The 21,007-nt window shown below is 40.8% G+C and overlaps 1 protein-coding gene across 5 annotated transcripts in view; it reads right to left on the reverse strand.

Moving 5' to 3' along the window:
* The window catches only part of RGS6 (regulator of G protein signaling 6), a 617,420-nt gene that overhangs the window by 582,700 nt on the left and 13,713 nt on the right, over positions 1-21,007 (reverse strand). For all 5 annotated transcript variants that reach the window (XM_040226156.1, XM_040226155.1, XM_040226152.1 and 2 more), the window contains exon 2: positions 9,671-9,774. In XM_040226156.1, the coding sequence (XP_040082090.1) occupies positions 9,671-9,754 (84 nt within the window). In that variant the 5' untranslated portion in view covers positions 9,755-9,774. The remainder of the gene's footprint in view (positions 1-9,670; positions 9,775-21,007) is intronic.

The raw sequence follows: 21,007 nt of genomic DNA on the forward strand, positions 1-21,007 counted from the left end.
TCTGGTTGGGGAAATAAGATAATATTCCCCCAGAGCCTTAAAAATTACCTCTCCAATGTTAGTTGTACAATGTTTTGAACTTAGTAAAACATAACTAGAAAAAATTTAAAGACAATATAAACAAGCCAGCTAGAGATATAGATTTTGACATATCAGATACTCACTTAATAATTATGATTAGTATGTTTAAGGAATTAAATGACAAAACAGAGAATTTTAGCAGGAAACTAGAAACTATCAACAGTAATTTAATGAAAATTTTAGAATTTAAATAGCAATAGTTAAAGTTATAAGTTCCACTGAATGGATTTAACCACAGATTAGATACAGTTAAGGAAAGAATTTGTAAAACTGGAGAATAAGTCGCTAGAAAATATCCCTGTTGAAACAAAGAGGAATAAAAAATACAGAAAGGAGCATAAGGAATATGAAACACAAAGAAAAAGTCATAATATATGAACAAAATCTCAAGAAGAGTAAAAAGAGAAACTAGACATAAACAATACTTGACAATTGAATGGCTGAGAATTTTCCAAACACCGATCAAATATAAAGAATTGCTATTAACTTTAATAATAATAAAAGAAAATAATACCTCATAGTAAAACTGCTAAAAACCAAAGTGAAAGAAATCTTGAAAGCAAAGATTTCAAAAGAGATTACAGTCAACAAAGTAGCAATAAAACTGACAGATAACTTATGAACAAAAACCAACTTTTGAACAAAAATTATAGAAGCCAAGAAACAATGAAAGTTATCAAAGTGTAGAAAGAAAATAACTGGCAATCTAGAATTCCAATATCCAGGGAAAACATCCTCCAAAAAACGAAGATGAAACAGTTATTTTTAGACAAACAGAAACCTAGAATGTATGTCCAGCAGACCTGTACTAAAGAAAATACTAAAGGTAGTTCTTCAGACAAAAGAAAACGGATTTCAGATGTAAGCGCAGAGATGCCAAAAATAATTAAAACATTGGAAACAATAATATTAGTACAGCTACATAACTATTATATTTAGCAAATAGAACAAAAATGGTGAAGCCTTTTAGGGTTTTAAAAATAAAGAACAGTCAATCTGACCATATCCTGGGATGTCAGTAACCATCTCCATTTCAAGGCAATTATTAGGTCTACCAGAAAAGTAGTCCAGTAACCTAACTGTGGGGTCATCTCAAATATGAATAATTATTCAACTAACCCCCTTTCAAGAGACATTTGATTTATTTACAACTTTGGTTATTATTCACCAAAGAGGTATGGACATTCTTTTGGAGTGATTATATGTCAATTTCTATATTTATAGCTTTGTATATTTTTTCCATTCTTTCATTGTCCATTTTCAGTTTTGATTTCTGATGGCAAGCTAACAGATTTTTTTCAAATAGCCTTCCTACCCTGCAATGATTTAAACACACTGGTGGATCAGACAATAAAGAATCTGCCTACAATGAGGGAGACCTGGGTTTAATCCCTGGGTCGGGGAAAATCCCCTGGAGAAGGGAATAGCAACCCAGGAGAAGGGAATAGCAACCCACTCCGGTATTCTTGCTTGGAAAATCCCATGGAGAGAGAAGCCTAGTGGGCTACAGTCCATGGGGTCACAAAGAGTTGGACACAACTGAGCGACTAACACATACACACATTTTCCTTTCACAGGTATATATCAAATTTTAGGTTTTTTTGTTCAAAGTCTTGCAAATGAGGAATCTATTCTGTGACCACTAAGGTTCTCCACAGTGTAACGATACAGGAATATCAATAGTTAGAGTAATAAACTGTCTGCCAAAGTGTAAACTCTTACGCTCTTTGAAACGAAGTGAGGGGAAATTTTTGAAAAAATGAAATGAAACCTTAAATACACCAAAGGCTTTCAAATTAGAAAGTTATACTCAGGGAAATACATCATATTAAACCACACTGAGCTGTTCTCCAGACTAAAAATACCATCCCTTTCATCTGTGGACACTGATACCACTGGTCTGGGACTTGCCTGCACTCCTGTCTCCTGCCAACCAAGATAATGTGATGGGAAGCTTCTCCCCTCACAAGTTTAATCCTAGGGGAAAAGGAAAACAGAACAGTTTTTTCCTAAGGCAATTAAGAACCTTCAAAATATTTAATGAAAGGAATTTTAAAATGCAGATTGAACAATTAAATTAGTTACCCAGAACACTCTCTGTAGTTTGTCCTTGGGAATTTTATTTAATGCCAAAAAAAAAAAAAAAAAAGAATAGATGAAAGACAGCCCTATGTTTGAGGCCAAAATGTACTTGTTTTAAACATACTGGCTTTGACTTGGGTTAACTTTTTAAAGAAAATGAAAAAGAAAGCAAAGGGGGCTATGAAAGAACAAGTATAATAAATTGTGGGTTTCTGTAATATGAATCATTAAAGCCCTGGAATGTTAGAACTGGAAGGACTTTGGAGATCATTCAGCCCAGTTAACCTTTCACTTCACAAATGACCAAACTGAACTTAATAAAACATAGAAGCAACCTGTGCACGGCCAAAAGTGAACCAGTGGGGCAGTGAGAAGAAAGCCAGATAAGCTGGTCCAGTTACAAACTCTTTCTATGACACTCTTGATTTATTCACATACAAGGAGGGGGAAGGCAAACCAGTTCCACAGTTACTTGGTTCAAAATTTTGTTGGTCCCAAACTTTCTGACAACTCTCAGGTATAACCTAATGAAAAACCCCTCTCATTGCCCCTCATTATTCTCAAATCTGCCCTGGATCTTACCCATCACCAAGTCCTGTAGATTCTACCTCCTAAACAGCTCTCAAGCACTTCCCTTCATCTACGTTATCACTGCCACTGATTTGGACATCATCTTTTTTCCTCCCATGAACTCCTGTAAAAGCACCAAACTATTTCTCTGCTTACTAAATCCCACCATTTCTCTTTCAGCCCCCCTCCACAATCCCGTTCTGCACACTGAACACACAACTTCCCTGATTTAACTTCATGGAGAATTTCCTTATGAAGAAAAACAGGATCTCAGTGGGTTCCTTCACTTTGGGGATCAGACCTGTATGAGTCAGAGGCTTATCTGTAAACAGATGGCACAAAAAATACAAGGCAATTCAGGCAAGGTTTATTTCCAAAAGGACCAAGTATAAACAAGTGGCAGGGCACAGGGGAACAATCAGGGCACATTCAGAAACCTCTGACTTGTGGAAGTAGAACCACAGTAAATGGCTTCCAAACTGACCCCTGATGATCTCCACTTCTGGGTATTTGTGCTCCTGCCAAAACCCCTCACCTTGACTGAGGGCTAGACCTCATGACTTGTCCCTAATGAAAGAGATGGAGCGTCGTGTCCAAGATTTGGTTCTAAAATAGCGTGACTCCCACTGCCACCCACCCCCTTCCACCTTTTCTTTGCTCGCTCTGATGAAACAGGCTTCCACGTTGTGACTCATCCTACAAAGAGACACATATGGCAAGGAACTTGAGAGTCACCTCCAGACAATACACAGTGAGGAACCGAGGCCATCATTCAAAAGCCCTTGAGGAACTGAGTCCCACCAACCACCATGTAGGTGAGCTTGGATGTGGGTCTTTCTCTGGTTGAGCCTTTAGGTGAACCTGCTACATCCTGACCATAGGTTGTAAGATACCCTGAACCAGAGGACCCACCTGACCTGCACTTGGGATTATGGACCATAGAAACTGTGGCAATAAATGTTCTGTTTAAGCCATTGAGGTTGGGGTAATCTGTTGTACAGCGGTAGAATACTAATACAAACTGGAACCATCTCAAGGCCCGAAAGGATGAGCAGAAGAAAAGTCTGTCCGGACCCAGAGGAGGAGAGCAGTCTGCCTAGAAAGGAGCAGTGACTTTCAGTCATGGGACATAGTCCGTGGCAAACCTTGCCAAGAGAGAGTCAAGCGAAGAAATACCCTGACATTTCTCTTCTTCCCCCCTTCCATGTCTTCCCAAGCCCGTGTTGACCAAACTGAGTTGAAAGTCAGAGGTTCTGGGAGCCCTGTAGACGTAGTCCAAGTGGTACAGTGGGCAGCAAGTAAAGAAGTGGAGCGTGGGTGTAGAGACACAAATAGAAGATCCCTACAGAGCATCCACGCTCCTTGTCTGATGTATATGCTCTTTTATGATCTGGCCCTAACTTAACTAGCCAGCTTTATTTCTCAACTCTTCATCACAGAAACCTAGCGCCAAGAAAGCAGGCACTTGTAGCTTCCAGAACTCAGTATACAACATTCCCAACTCTGTCCCTTTGCACGTGTTAGTCCTTCTGCCTCCACACTTCTTCTCCCACTGTCTACAAGGTTAATTCTTATTTATCTTTCAAGAATTAAGGCAGGAACCCAACTCTCTGGATGCCTCCTATGACATCATCATCCCCTCTTCTGATATGGGCCTCCTGACCCTTCTATCTCCTCCCGGACCCCTCAGCTTCCCTCTCTGTGCACTCCAATTGTCTAGTTGTCCACCACCTCTGCCCCACTGGCCAGCGGGTTCTTTCAGGGAAGAGCATTCATCCTGCCTTCCTAGCATCTGTGTCTGGCACACAAATGACACTCAATACATATTTGCTACCTAAATAGTTTATAATCCTCATCACGCCTTGGTGACCAGGGTCTGCAGGTTCCGACTCTCAGCTGTACAGCCTCTACAACTGCCTTCAGTGAATTCTGAAGCAACGTCCTCTTGCTAGCTTTCTCGAAATCACTGTTGAAACCTTCTGGGCACATTATTTAGTCCAACCCCATCACTTTGCATAAGAGGAAATGAAGCCAAATAGTATCTTATTTATTGAGTTTACTTATTAAGTTTATCCTGTGGGTAAACAGGGTTAATTTTATCAAGCTTCTTTCTATTTTATGTAGACTAATTTTTTTTCTTTTTTTCTTTTTTTCTTTTTAGTAATAAGTATTTCTTAGTTGGGAAGGAGGAAGGCAAAATAAGAAACAGAGCCAGGAAGATGACGTTTCTCATCAGGAGAACCAAAGCATTAAGTGAGCCAGAGCTCTCAGCTCCCTGTTTGGCATCTTCAGACATAATGTGCCACCTCCTGACCTTCCCAACCTGGATCACAGGAAGCTACAATTTCCTCTCTATACCGACCATCTGGGGGCTTCCCTGGTTGGCTCAGTGATAAAGAATCTGCCTGCCAGTGCAGAAGACGTGGGTTTCATATCTGAGTCAGGAAGTTCCCCTGGAGAAGGAAATGGCAACCCACTCCAGTATTCTTGCCTGGGAAATCCCATGGACAGGGGAGCCTGGTGGGCTACAGTCCGTGGGGTTGCAAAAGAGTCAGACACAACTTAGCAACTAAACAACAACAACCTACCATTTAATTTCCCAGAATTCTACCAAATCAAATGACCAACCCAGGTGGAAATTTGCCAAGAGACATGATCAACACCACTCAGAACCAAATAAAATCAGAAAGCAACCTACTTTCACTCAAAAGAATTACTAATTATTAAAGAATGCAAACATTTCAGAACACCTTCACCCAAGAAACAAGAGCACTAGCAAGCAGAATGAAGCTTGAGCATTACAAATGTTCAAAGGTACCCCAAGTCACACCGTGGGGAATAACCTCAAAAATCAAAGATCTGCCACATGATATTTTCATTAGTTTAACTAATGGCTTTCAGCCCCGACAATATAGAAATGGTAGTTTGTGGTTGATAAGTCCATGGGAGAGAGGATACCAACTGGGCCTGTCAAGTCACCAGGACCCCATCACGGGTTCACTGGGAAATTGCCAAGTAACCTTCAGCAAGTTATACATCTTTCCTATACTTCAGTTTTCCCATCTATAAAGTGAGAATATTGACTAGAAAATCTCTTAAGATGAAGTCACTAAAATGTCTTAATTCTAACTAGATAAGAGCCTTCTTTCTCTACATCTTGTAAGATCTGCAAATAATTACAAAATCAAAAACCCCCTTCAAGATACCAACTTCTCCATGACTTTATAATGCATACTCTGCCTAGATATATTAAAAGACACTAAATAAATGTGTTTCAAACTTAACTGGGCATCACATTCTCTTGAGAACACTTTAAAACTCAGGTTTCTAGGATCCAGCTCAGACCTATTAAACAAAAACAACTTGAGGGTCCTTTGAAAGTGAAAGTGAAAGTCGCTCAGCTGTGTCCAACTCTTTGCGATCCCATGGACTGTCCATGGAATTCTTCAGGTCAGAATACTAGAGTGGGTAGCTATTCCCTTCTCCAGGGGATCTTCCCAACCCAGGGATCGAACCCAGGTCTCCCACATTGCAGGCATATTCTTTACCAGCTGAGCTACCAGGGAAGCCCAAGGGTCCTTTGAGGACCAGTATTTTTATAAAGTACCCCTAAATGATCTGATATACAGCCAGGTTCAATGACCCCCAGGATCTTTCGGACCCAGGAACAGTAAAAAAAAAAAAAAAAGTTAACAGGCCTAGGCAACTTAATTAATAATTAATATTTTCTTTTAAATAGATTTTTAATGTGACCAATACATTTTTCATGCAACACCTCCTATCCAAAATGTGAATATGAAGGATAAAAAAAACTAAATTAGAAAGCCTGCTCAAGTCAATAAATAAACCATGCCATGGGAAAGTACAACTTCTCACAGTTAATGACATAGAAAACATGAAAAGAAAATGAAGAGTATTCTGAAAAGTGTAGGCTTAAGAAACTCACCCATCATTACTCATATGTCAGAAGGTTACCCTCCTAACTGGCATTTAAAAGTCACAACAACACTCTGGACATAATCACCCCACTTATTAATCGGAAGTTTACTCAAAAGCTCCATTTCTCTAGATTTAGCTTTTTAAATGTCAGCATCTGAATCAACACAACACAGGCCAGGCAAAAATTTCACACTGAAAACATCTGACAAGAGAAAGAAACAAACAAGTAAGAGAACAAAAATCAAAATGAAAGCACCATTTGCACATTTTTTATCGTAAATTTCTGTTATAGACCTCTGAGGAAAGGTTTGACTTTATAGCTCTAACCTTGAATAAATCATTACATAAGAGGACTTCCATAGAAAATATTTTTAATCAACCTTGGTTTCACGATTCAATCTGTACCTACACCTTGAGGATAGCGTCTTACATTGGGTAAGTCTTGGTCATAGCCAGCGGCCAGTCTACAGCAGAGAACTAGCTGGATATCCCATGTTTCAGGCACAACTAGGGCTTAAGTTAGTCCAATTAACTAGATTCAGATGATTCCAGGTCCTGGACCCATACTTGGTGATAAGTGTATCTGCTTTCTTTCTAACAGATCGAATAGATCCAATGTCTCTTTCACATCAATTAATGACCACAGCAAATAACATGAACACATATATACCCACCACAGATTTGTCATGAGGAAGCAAGACAGATTTCCAATGTAGAAACCAAATAACTAGTAGTCATTTCTCTGAAAAATTACAGGGTTTTACAACTTTATCCCTACATTACACTAAAAAATTAAGAGGCCCCTATACCACCCAAAAAGTAAAAATCAAGTTCCCACAAACCTGTAGGGAGTTATCCCCTTCCACATAATACCAAATGTTCTTGTGGAAAGGTGTTTGGATTGCATGACCTTTACATCTCCTATTAACGTTTAATAATCCATTGATTTGCAATCTCCTGAATGATATAAAAATATTTGCCTTGTTTTCCTGTGTCTTATAAGGCCACTCGCTGTATGAATGCACCTTTTTAACAGCACCAACATTTATATAATTTCATAATTTATTTCCTCTCCAAGTGTCACTGTCTCTAGCAGAAAAAAGATAAAAGGAAAAGAAGCCTTCATCATGGACGACCTCTGTGCCAAGCAGGATGTGAGATGCTTTATTGACTTTATCCAAATGAATCTTCACAATAACTCCATGAGATACCATCTTTCCTCCCACCTTTCCCCCCACTTTTATAGATTAAAAAACAGAGACTCACAGAAGTTATTTAACTGACTCCAGGTCATACAGCTTGGAAGTGGCAGGGTTACCATTTGAACCCAGGTCTGACTTCAAACCCCACGTTCCTACAAGTTTGGCACAGGGTCTCCTGGTCTGAGGTGGGTTAAGAAGGTAATGAATAAATGTCTTTATGTTATTTTACATGTCTCACAACTTGGTTAGCCTCACTAATCTTTTCTCTTTACTACAACTTAATAAGCATCTCTCTTAGAGATGGGTTAACTAAACATTCTTTTGTAAAGCAAAGGATTAAGGAATATAGTACTAAAAGCAAGACTACTCTGAGAGTTCTATTTTTACAAGGAGAAGAGAAAAATTCACCATATTGATCATCCAGGAATACCTAGTTCAACACTGTTCATATGATTAACATAGATAGAACACAGAGTCTTGCAGAATACACAGAACCCAGCAGACAGCTCAAATATTTAGTGAAACGAATGAGTATGACCTTATTTTCCTTATTTTTAATAATAAATAGGACGTAGTTCAGCTCCGTTTGCACAAACATGCAAACACTAAAAAGGTGTATAAGAAACAGCAACTATTTTCTCAAATTCAGCAATGCACAAGTAAAACCAACATGCCGCATTTCCTTCCTTTAAAGCATATGCTTCCAAATATTTCTATTTGAATTAACAGCACTGATGCCCTTCTATCACCCAAGGGCAAAAACCCAGTCATCTTTGACTCTCCATTCACCTTCTGATTTTATATTCATTCTATTTCCAAGTTTTTGTTAATTCAGACTCTTTAAACCTCCTGCTCAGATCTGCTCATTTCCAAGGTGGGATATAGAAGCACCACCCCCCCGACCCCTGCCAAAGCCTCCAATCCACCCTTGATGATAGTCCACTTGGGGATAAGAGCCACACTGGGGCAAGGCTCATAATCCCCCCAAAATGTCATTTTTACAACTCCTGGCACTAAAGTTTTTATGATTAAATTCTAAAATTTGGCTCCATCCAGACTCTGCTCTAAGTCTCACCTCCATTTACTCCAATTACTTGCAAGTCATCCTTTGCCCAAGCTAACCGGTTCTGGTTGCCCTTCACTGACTCCTGCTCTTTGCCTTTGCAAAGCATCTCATTGCCTGGAATATTGCTCTACCCTTCTGCTTTCCATGTAAAGCAATCCGGTGGAGCCTTTAAAACTGAGTTCAAAGGCCTCTCCTCCACAGCCCATGCCAGATCTCTGAGGTTGGAAGTAATTGCCCACCTCCTCTGAGATTATGGAACACTCTACCTGCACTTCTATTTCAGAAATTAACACTTAGACTCTATAACAGTCATCTGCATACATCTTATGTCTCCTACCAGCTGTGAAGCACCAAATAAAAATACACCTCTGTGTCCTTCCAACAGCATTCAGAACAGATCTTATGAGTACTATGGGTTTGAAGAACATTTGATTAATTAATGTTACACAAAGGCCTTTACATGAAAGGACAATACATGTCCATGTGCACTTTTAGGCAATCTTTGGTTTAAAGAAAACTAAGTCACATAATCTTTTTCAAATGTTCGATACCAGCCTAGCTTCCTTGAATTTTAAACTTGGGGAATCAGAGGGTCTGAGAAGAAAATTATGTTCAATTATCAGTCAAGGCCATTTAGGCAGAAAACATTTGTCAAGCCACCCATCAACCATCAACCCCCACAGGTTACAGACACGCAGCAGTGCCCCCAGCGTGCAACCAGACGCCTTACTTTGCGGTAGACTATCATATTTGGAGAACTCTCCTCTGGGTCCGCGATCCCCACTGCTCTCTGATCCCCGGATCCCTGAGCCATCCTGGGTGTCTTCACTCACACTGCAAAAATAAGTGAATAGACCATTAAGACAGGAAAGAATTACATAAAGAAAGCTTTGCCACACAAAGAACTAAGTATCTGTTGGCAGGTGGCATGGAAATGAAACATGATGTAATTGCTTTTTGTTCCTCATTACTTTAAGTGGTATTTTTTTAAAGTCAGGGGTAATTGTTGTCTGATTATCCATATACATGCTTCTCATTCCAAAGCCACATGGTTTGTGCGCTTTGTTTTAAGCTCAGAATCATACACTCTAGGGGTGATCAGATGGCAATCTTAAAAAAATCTCCTGGAGATAGACGAAGTCAATCATTTTGATGTTGATTTTGTCTTATCAAATCTCATGATTAATTCTATGTATTAAAATATGAATATTTTATAAAGAAAATGCAAATCAACACCACTAGGAGATACCACTTACATACACCAGGATGGTTATAATAATTTTTTAACTCAAACAAGCATTGGCAAGGATGTAGGGAAATCAGAACCCTTGTACAGCGTTGATAGGAATGTAAAATGGTTCGGTCACTGTGGAAAACAGTTTGTTAGTTCCTCAAAAAGTCACATATAGAATTTACCATATAACCTGGCAGTTCCACTCATCAGAATTAAAAGCAGGCATTCAAACCAATATTTGAACACATAGAATGGCTAAACAAAATACGGTCTGTCTCTACAATGGAATATAGTTCAGCCATCCAAAGTAATAAAGTACTGATATACACTACAACATAGATCAGCCTTGAAAACATTATGCTAAGTAAAAGAAATCAGACACAAAATGTCACTGTGATGGACTGAATATTTATATCCCTCTAAAATTTATATGCTGAAATCCTATCCCCAAAACTGGTAGAATTAAGAGGTACAGGGTGTGATGGGATTTGTGCCCTGATGAAAGAGATCCCAGAGTGCTCCTTTCCACCAAGTGAGGACCCAAGCAGAAGAAAGCCACCCATGAAGAGGGAATTGAGTTCTCATCACACACCAAATCTACTTAAGCCTTGATCTTGGACTTCCCCATCTCTAAAACTGTGAGAAATAAATTTCTGTTGTTCATAGGTCACCAGGTCTATGGTACCCTATTATAGCAGCCTGAAGGGACTAAGACAGTCCATCTTCCATTTACATGAAATATCTAGCATAGGGAAATCCACAAAGACAGAGAGCAGATTTGCAGTTACCAGCAGTTGAGCGGAGGAGGAAATGGACTGGATGTTTAATGGATGTGGGGTCTCCTTTGGGGATGATGGAAACATTTTTGAACTAGATAGAGGCAAAGGCTGCAGAACCCTGTGAATGCACTTAATGCCACTGAAATGTACACCTTAAAATTAATTTTAAGTTATGCAAATTTCATCTCAATTAAGAAAAATAAATATTTTTAATTTGACCTTTTTTTTAACAGCCTGAAAAGATAGCAGTAGACAATGAGAGCATATGGAATTTTTTAGTTAAAGAAGCAAATTCAGTTCTTGGTATGATGCACTATTTACTGGGTGACTTCGAACAAGTTAAATAACCTGCTGGTTTCCTTTGCTGTTTCTTTTAAAGCAAACATGCTGAATGCCCACTAGTGCCCAGAAGCATGCCAAGTCACCTTCCCCTACATTGCTCTCATCAGTAAAATGTGAATTTCACTGAGTATTCACAGGTAAGGGTCAAATAAATCGAGTGTAAAGTATCGTATCAAGTCATAAAAGTCCTATACAAATGTTATCGCTAATCTAAGACCCTGCCTGGGTTGTTTGCACAAAATTCATAGGCTTTTCATCAAAGACAACTTTTATAAATACCATACTTGACAGAAAAGGCCATTTCAATTTAAAATATAAACTCAGGAAACATTTTATTAGAAAAATAAGTTGGTACCAAAGGTCATCCCATAAAAACAAATTTGGGCAGAAGATGGGGAAGAGACAGAATTTGCAGTTTATGTGAAGAATTTAATTGCCCCAAGTATCCCACGCGAATAATGTTGCTTGTTTTCTTCTTCATTTATGAATTAGTCTGCATTTTAACAGTTAGATTACAAGCAGAGATAAGGAACATCATTCTATTATCTCTACCCACTATGTCAGTATTTCTATGAATATTGTACTACACGGAAACACTCATTATTATTCTAATCAGTCGCTCTTACAGTTAAATGAACAACATGCAGTTCCATTTTTAAACAACTACTTACTTACTCTTTTACCTGAACACAGAACATGACTGAGCATTAAAAACAAAACCTGAGTCTATTTATGTATCTCATTTACCTATGTAACAGACCCATCTTGGGTTTCTATTGTTTTACTTCAAAATGAACACTTTCACTTTGATGAGCATATTCTCTCCCTCCCTCCCTCTCTGCTTGCAATAATAGCAAGATTGGACATGACCTGGAAACCAAGGTGTCAGCCCTCCTTCTGCCTTTCCCTGGCCACTCCTTACCCTCAACAACATTCCTATGTATTCAAACAGGCTGGTGAACCAAGCTCTGGACTTCAGACTGCTCAGTGAATGCAAATAGCCTCTAGTTTGGAACTTTAGTGAGTCTAATATGTAGTAGAAAAGCTTCTATTTTTGGTTTCCCTATCAACTCATTTTAAAATTCAGACAAGTCATTTTAACTTTCCTATGTCTAGAAAGAATCATTTCTCAAACAGTGATGCAAGCACTTTCTAGTCTATATGTCAACAGATGTTAGACAGTACTAGATGTAAAAGGTGTAGGTAAGGATGTTCTAATTAAATCGCTGACTATAGAGCTGGAGTTCCTAAAATTAAAAAACTAGGTTCTCATTTATTATAGTATGGCATAAATGTTTACTTTTAAATAAAATGAAGTAAGAGTCTTTTAAACTTAGTGGTGGAGAAAAAATCTTCTTTATGTTACTTAAATACACATGCTTATAAACACAGTAACTTGTAACATTCATGAATGTTTTTCTAAAAAAACTCAACTACATGCAATAGAAAGAAAACATGTCAATAATAATATTTTTCTACACACATGTTCAACTAATAAAAGAGAAAAAGAGCAAACGAGTTACCACCACGCATTCACAATCTCCAAAGAGAGACACGCTAGCTTAGTGGTGACAAGCTGGCCTCTGTCTCTGGACAGATCTAAGTCTGAATCCAGGCTCCACACCTAGCTGAGTGATCGGGGCGAGTTACTTTACCTCTCTGTGCCTTTGTTTTCTCATCTGTCACAAACCACAGCCCCAGCATAGTTGAAAGCCCTCTAAACCGAGAAGCCTGGACTCCTCACCTGATCTGCAACTACCTAGCTGCTGGAACCAGGTCAAACTACAGCCCTACTGGACACCAGCTACACATCCCTAGGATTCCAGTTCCGCCTTAGAACCTCAGAACTTCAAATTTCTAACTTTTCTTCAGAGACTCACAGAATGTCCCATGTTGCCTCTCTTCCATCATCACTGCCTATATACTAGCTCGTCGCCTCTAATCATGGCCATATTCATGCTGAACTCAAAAAATCACCCAACCGATAGGCTAGCACGCCCCCTCCCAGACTCAGCACCCCTCCCCACGAAGCAATTCCTGTAATACCAGCACCCGCCACTAGGTGCCGTAGGACTCAACATTTAATCTTGGCGCAAACACAGAGCATCCATCCATCCAATGGCACAAAATTTAATGCTTCGTTCTGGAGATATAAAGATAAATCAGACACAAATGGTCCCTCTTTAAAATGTTCAGAGACCAGGAGGGGTGACATGTCCAGAAATGTAGGAAATTGTAATGTGTGGGTGCTCAGTTATGACAGCACAGACCAGGAAGAGGTTACAACTACAATCAGAGGGATGAACAGGAGTCTGGGGGAGGCAGAAGAGGTCCTTCCAGCCTGGGTCACAACACAGGTATGGATATCTGAAGCCACAGAAGTGGCAGACACTCGAAAGGAAAAAAAAAAAAAACATAACGGTGATCTGATGTCAAGGAGACCAAGTGGGAGTCAGTCAAATGTGGAAACTGAAATCACAGGGATTTGCAACTATCTGAATTCATATGACTTTGCTCACTTGTCTATCAGGGATCTCCACTTCTAGAAAGCCAGTTCTGCCTGAGCAGAGTCTTTGTCAGTGGGGCTGACCCCTCTAATTCCTGACATCTAGAAGGTACTTAAATATTTTTAATGAATGACAGAACTGGTAAGATTTCACTAAGATGCAGTGTATCCCATCAAGAATGCTCACCTGGTTAACAAGCCATTAAAACTGCTCAGCAAAGAAGGCTCTTTATCCACAAAGACCCATGGATGGAATCACACGTGAAGACTTTCCCCAAGGTTTATTGATATGGGCCCTCCCTAACTCAGGAATACACTTTTGGAATCCATGAGCAATTTAGATCAGAGGGAATATGTAGGAGGGTAGAAAGCATATGAGGAGAGACCCTGTGAATAATAAAACAACTGAACATTTGTGACTCAAACTCTAATTAGTAAATCTTCTGAAAGTCAGGACTCCAATTCACTCCAAACATACGTTGCGTTTGTAGCTTCAGTTACAACCAGGGCCAGCTGTTTTCCATTGTACGCTGGCCTCTCCAGAGCAAGCATGGCCTAGGGGCCAGCAGACAATGATGCTGAGCAGGGCAGGTAGGAAGGACCTCGATGATGTGGGAAAGGGAGGGGATTTAAAGTCACACCAGGAATGGCGTCTCAGCTCTGGCCACATCAAGGCTGTTGTGTGTGTGGCCTCTGGCAATTGATTCCTTCACCCTATACTTTCGGGTCTTTACCTGGAAGCAGAGAATCCTCTACTTTGCAGGGGTTGCTATTGAGGAAGGAATAAAACAAGCCACACAAATTTCCTTGGCAAAGAATGAATTGTAGCAACTGACCAGCAGTCTTGTTTTTGACCAGTGCTTGGCCAAGTGAAACTGCCAGGCTAATGACACCAGAATTGCCGGAGAAAGCCTTCCCCCACATCAGGTCTTCGGAGTATCTGAGATGGAGGCACCAGCCGTCTCCCAAGCTTCTCCGGTGATCCTGATGCTCAGCTAAGAGCAGACCACTACAGTTATACTGCTGCTGCTGCTGCTAAGTCACTTCAGTCGTGTCCAACTCTGTGCCACCCCACAGACGGCAGCCCACCAGGCTACCCCATCCCTGGGATTCTCCAGCCAAGAACACTGGAGTGGGTTGCCATTTATACCAAACCACCACTAAAATCAGCATCACAAGCAGCAAGAAGACTGAAACATCGTGCCCGCCACCCCTAAATGCCCAGCCCTCAAAGCCCTATTCAGGGAAAGACCTTGTAGGAGAGGTAATCAAACCCTGCTTATGATACAGTCTAAATATTTATGCTGCCAAATAAGAACTTCTGTTGATGTTATTTCCTCTCCTCCATATTATATCCAATTCATATTGTTTGCCTCGGCCCATTAAAATCCAATGGATTTCTTTTCTGACATCAGCAGTGTTGAGCACTTTAGGAAAAAAAAAAAAAACTACAAGATGTGTGCTAGCTCGGTAGTAAAATCTTGTTTATACAGCTCTAATCTGACTGAGTGGGCAGGAACCTCAAGGGGGAAGAAGGAAGAGCAACAGCTCTTAAGAACAAACAACACTTTCTGTTACTGCAGAGTCTGCCAACTTGATGTCTCCTGTATACTCAGAGTTCAGCTACACCATGACGGCTCGAGTGTCTGTTTCAAGCAATGCACCAAAGATCTGAAAACAAGGGGCTATAGGCTATAGTTCAACCCTTAGGGGTCAATCTTGCTGGCATGCCAGGTACCCAGGATTTTACTAGGCTGTAGTCACTTGGGACTTCATTTTAAGGAAGTCATTTTAGGACTTCAGTTAGAACTTAAGGATTCCCAAGAGCTGATTCAAGAACCTGAACAAAATAAGCAGCCTAAGAATCACCAGGTTGTTGGGGTGGGAGGGGGTGGGGGGAGGGCGGTGATAAAGATACAGGTTCCTGGTTCCCATGCTCCAGAAATTCTAATTCTATAGGCCTAAGACAGTCCCTTTGTTGTTGTTCAGTCGCTAAATTGTGTCCAACTCTTTCTGACCCCATGGACTGCAGCACACCAGGCTTCCCTGTCCTTCACTATCTCCGAGATTTTACTGAGTTGGTGATGCTGTCTAACCATCTCATCTCTGCTGCCCACTTCTCCCCTTGCCCTCAATCATTCCCAGCATCAGGGTCTTTTCCAATGAGTCAGCTCTTTGCATCAGGTGGCCAACACATTGGAGCTTCAGCTTCAGTCCTTCCAACGAATATTCAGGGTTGATTTCCTTTAGGATTGACTGGTTTGAGCTTCTTGCAGTCTAAGGGACTCTCTATAGAGTCTTCTCCAGCATTACAACTCAAAGGATGTCCCTGGATACATAAATGAAAACGTCCCCCGGTGATTTGGAAGCACAGTCAGGTTTGGGAACTAGTGACTTAGATCCCATGGAGTCTGCCTTCTCTTCACCTGATCACTCCCATCCTGCGCTGCTGACTCGCTGGGCAGCCATGCTAACTAAGGTGGGGCTTCTTTAACTTCCCTTGAATTCTGCCAGAAACTCACTGTGATGGATAAAGCTAGGATCCTGGAGTCAAAGAACTGGCTCTCAGTCCTGGCCACGCTACTTAAGAGCCGTGCAACCATGAACAACGTATTTCTATGCTTATTTAGCCTCATTGAGCCTTGGTTTCCTCTTCCATGAAATGGAACAAATACTCATCACCTGTACCACTGGGTCTCCACTTTGCCTGCTCATTAGAATCACCTGGGCAATGCCTTGTGGCAGCTCTAACACGTGGATGTTATCACTCCCACACTACAGATGAGAACATTGAAGCTCAAGAACATAGGCCACTTGCCCAAAGGTAAAACAGCCTCTCAGTCAAGAATCTAGAGCTCAAATCCCACAGACTTCAAGGCCCACAGACTTTCTCCAACAAGTCAGCTTGGTCTCCAGTGAAATCACTGATACACAGTATTGAAAACAAAATTTTGTAAATATACAAAATTTCAGTATATACTTAAATATACAGTATTTAGCACACACAGCCTAATTACAGCATGCTCAGTAGCAGGTATTTCTGGTACATGATACAAATGGTACACAGCAGGTTCTCAACTAATTAGTGGTTCTTTCTTAATGACATCAGTGAAGCGGATGTCCCCGTATCAACCCTACCTGAAGGCATATCAATAAATACAATCCTCCCTAAGTTGCTCAGCTGCCTGACAGCCTAAACAAACTAATCGACCAAAGCTGCTTATAAAGAAAAATATTTTTGCATTCCTTATATTAAACACAAGCCCTAATAAGCTGGGAGGGAGAAGTGGAAAGTTCTTCACTGAGCAGGATGTGCTTGGCCATGTAACATGCCTCCGGTTCTGTTACTGCAATCTGTACTTGGAGTTCAGGGCATCCTCTCTTACCAGGGGCTGTAAACTCCACACAGCTCTGGACAGTGCAGACTCTGCCAATTCTTTGCTCCTCCTGCCTTTTGAACTTTTCTTCTGTTAACAGTATACCCCCTATGTCCTTCCACCTCCTCTCTGAACTCGAACCTTCTGTGACCCTCATGGCAATCTGGTTCCCCACAAAGACATCCCCTACCCTGCACGTAGTGGTCCTCACCTTACCTATCTCAAGACCAGGAAGGAAGGCAAGCATCCTCCTGGTTCTCCACTGTTGCTTCAATGATTTCCCTCCTGTCCCTCTACCCAAACTTCTCTTGCAACACTCAGACCATCAGCCATGCCATTGTTAAGGTGTGAGGCCACCCATCCTCTCCTGTTAAGCCTTTGCATTTCCTGAAGATTCCAGCTTGCAGGTCTCAGAGGTTTTCTCCATCCCTTGGTCAACTCAGCGACTTTAATGTTAGAGCCAGAGCTGGTTTATCTGCCCTTCTCTTCCCTCATCTGAACTCTTTCCCTTCCTCCTCCTCAGGGACCATCTCACATGGCCACACACTGAAGCTTGCCATCACTGGTGACTGTGCCATTTCAAGTCCCAGTACAAACCGAGAGGGCACCTTCTTCCCACTGCCCCTCTTTCCAGATCACCTACTCTACATTCCCAGCAAACATTCCTCATCCTTAGACATTCCATTTCAAACACACCTTTGGTACTATCCCTTACTACTCCTCACTCTGCCTTCACATTCTTCTCTCCCTGGCTCCAATATTTCAATCACTCGTCATCACTCTCTTACAAATGGCCTCCACTTCCTCACATCCCCCTTTCTGTGTCATATTTGCTGACAAAACTCCAACACTGGTGGAACCCAACTCTCCGCCACACAAAATACCTGAATATCCAAGCTCACATTGAGCAGGTGAACACTGCAGGGTGCGGAGAAAATCACACCACCAGGCTGACAAGCTGCAGTTTAGATTCATGAGCACAAAATTTCAATGAGAAGACAGGAAAGAAGGAAGGGAGGGAGGCAGGAAGGTAAAACAGAAAGGAAAAGAAAGCCAATCAATTCTGCTCACCAAACCTAAAAGGTTTTCCTGCCAAATGTGCCTTCTGAATTGGCTATCTTATAACTTCTGGTTCAAGCTTCATACATGGTCTCAGTTGATGGGCTCAGTTCGAAATCCACTGAGGAAATGGAAGCCAGCAGAAGGCAAGGCACTTTGCCAACAAAGGTCCATATAGTCAAAGCTATGGTTTCTCCAGTAGTCACGTACGGATGTGAGAGTTGTACCTTAAAGAAGGCTGAGAGCCAAAGAATTGATGCTTTCAGACTGTGGTGCCGGAGGAGACTCTTGAGAGTCTCTTGGAGAGCAAGGAGATCAAACCTGTCAGTCCTAAAGGAAATCAATGCTGAATATTCATTGGAAGGACTGATGCTGAAGCTGGAGTTCCAATACTCTGGCCACCTGATGGGACAAGCTGATTCACTGGAAAAAGACCTTGATGCTGGAAAAGATTGAAGGCAGGAGGAGAAGGGGATGACAGAGGATAAGATGGTTGGATGACATCACTGACTCAATGGACATGAGTTTGAACAAACTCCAGGAGATAGTGAAGGACAGGGAAGCCTAGCTTGCTGCGATTCATGGGGTCGCAAAGAGTTGGACATGACTTAGCAACTGAATAATAGCAGAATGTTGTTGTCTTACACTTCAGAGAGTAAGTGTCTTGGAGGTCTTTGAGGAGACAGCGAAGGACAGGGAAGCCTGGTGTTCTGCAGTCCATGGAGCCGCAAAGAGTCGGACATGACTTAGTGACGAACAACAAGAAGGCAAGTCTCTCATCTTGAGACAGCCTCACCTAAACCACCAAGTTCTTGGTCTTTTTTCTGTTGCGATAGAAATGCTGGTGCATTTACTAAAGGGAAGTTGCTCTGCTTTTGCTCTTCACTGGAAGGTGACAGAGAGCACATTGCTTCTCAACTACACCCTCTCACCACACCAACAGGCTCCTATATGATAACAGCACATTACACTTCAAAGACCTCCAAGACACTTAATCTCTGAAGTGTAAGACAGCAACATTGCTGTTGTTATTCAGTTGCTAAGTTGTGTCCAACTCTTTGCGACCCCATGAATTGCAGCAAGCTCGGCTTCCCTGTCCTTCACTATCTCCTGGAGTTTGTTCAAACTCATGTCCATTGAGTTATAGGGAAATGTTACGTCAAGAGAGAAAGCAAAAACAAGAAGACTAGGGGAATTTGAAGCTTCTAGCAGCTACAACTACAAGAAACATTAAGCATAGCCCAACTCCAGGCCAAATTAAATAAAACTGGAAGGCCTGGTTACCTCAGTTTCTATTACCTGATTCATCATAATCAGCTTTCAAGAAAAAAAATCATGATCCATGCTGAAGCAATGAAAACACACAATCGAGAGAGACAAGCAGTTGTGAAAACCAGATATGACACAGAAGTTGATATTATCAGACAAGAAATTTAAAATCGCTATGATCAAATATGCTAAAGGTTCTAACAGAAAAATAGATGATAATGAAAGCAGAGAGGTAGAAATGCTTCCAAAAAATCCTTAAAAAGGAAATGCTAAAAGGCAAAAACACTGCAACAAATGAAGAATGCCTTCAGTGGGCTCATGTGTGGACTCTGTATGGCCAGGGAAAGATTCAGTGAGCTTAAGGTCAATAGAAACTTCCAAAAGTGGGGGAAAAAAAGGTGGGGGATGGGAAGAAAAAATTTTAATAGAACAGAATATATACAAAATCTCTGGTACATTTCAAAAGGTATAAGTATAACTGCAGTACCAGGAGGAAAAAAAAAGAGAAAGAAGACATATTTAAAGAGATACTGACAGAATTTTCCAAAGTTAACGATAGACACAAAACACAGATCCAGAAAGATAAGAGACCAATCAGCATACTTTAAAGCAAAACAGTACCCCGAGACATACCATATTCACACTGCAGAAGATGAAAGACGGGAAAAATCTTGAGAGAAACAAGAAGAAAAACCTCAGCTATGGAAAAACAAGGATAAGAATTACATGGGGCCTCTCACCAGAAATCACACAAACATGAGGGCAACTGAATACTAAAAATATTGAGAGAGAAAAAACACCCACTTGGAAGTCTACATCTAGTGAAATGATCCTTCAGAAGTAAAGGCAAAATAAACTTTCTCAGACAATAAATACTGAGTGAGTTCATCCATCACTAGCCGACTTGCCGGCAAGAAATGCTAAAAGTTCTTCAGGCAGAGGAAAATGTTATTGGTCAGAAACTTGGATCTACCAAATTAAAGAGCAAGCATCAGGGAAGAAATAAAGGGAAATAAAGTCTTGTATTTTATTATTCTTAACTGACCTACAAGAAGAGAGTAAGACTTTCTAGATTGTGTTTCTTCATTGCCTCTTAGCATGGCTTGTGATTTTTTGTTGAAAGCCAAACACAGTGCACCAGGTAATAGGAACTGAGGTAACTAGAGCTTCCACATGAGGTTTTTATTTAGTTTGGCCAGGAAAAAAAAAAAAAAAACTTTTTTTAAAGATTAGCCTATCAGGCCTATTAACCTATCAGAGCTCCGGAATAGCCCCCTCCCCAGACAATCAACTAGTTCAAGGGTCAGCCAACTAGGGCCCCTGGGACAAACCTAGCCTTCTGCCTGTTTTCATATGATCTGTGAGCTAAGAATAGTTTTTAACTTTTCAGATGGTAGAAAAAAGTTAGAAGAATAATACTTTGTGACACATGAAAACTGCATAAAATCAATATTCTGTACCATAAACAAAGTTTTACCAACACCCATCTGTTTACTTATTG

This window comes from Oryx dammah, unplaced genomic scaffold, assembly GCF_014754425.2.
Source record: "Oryx dammah isolate SB20612 unplaced genomic scaffold, SCBI_Odam_1.1 HiC_scaffold_26, whole genome shotgun sequence".
In the NCBI taxonomy this organism is placed as follows: Eukaryota; Metazoa; Chordata; class Mammalia; order Artiodactyla; family Bovidae; genus Oryx; species Oryx dammah.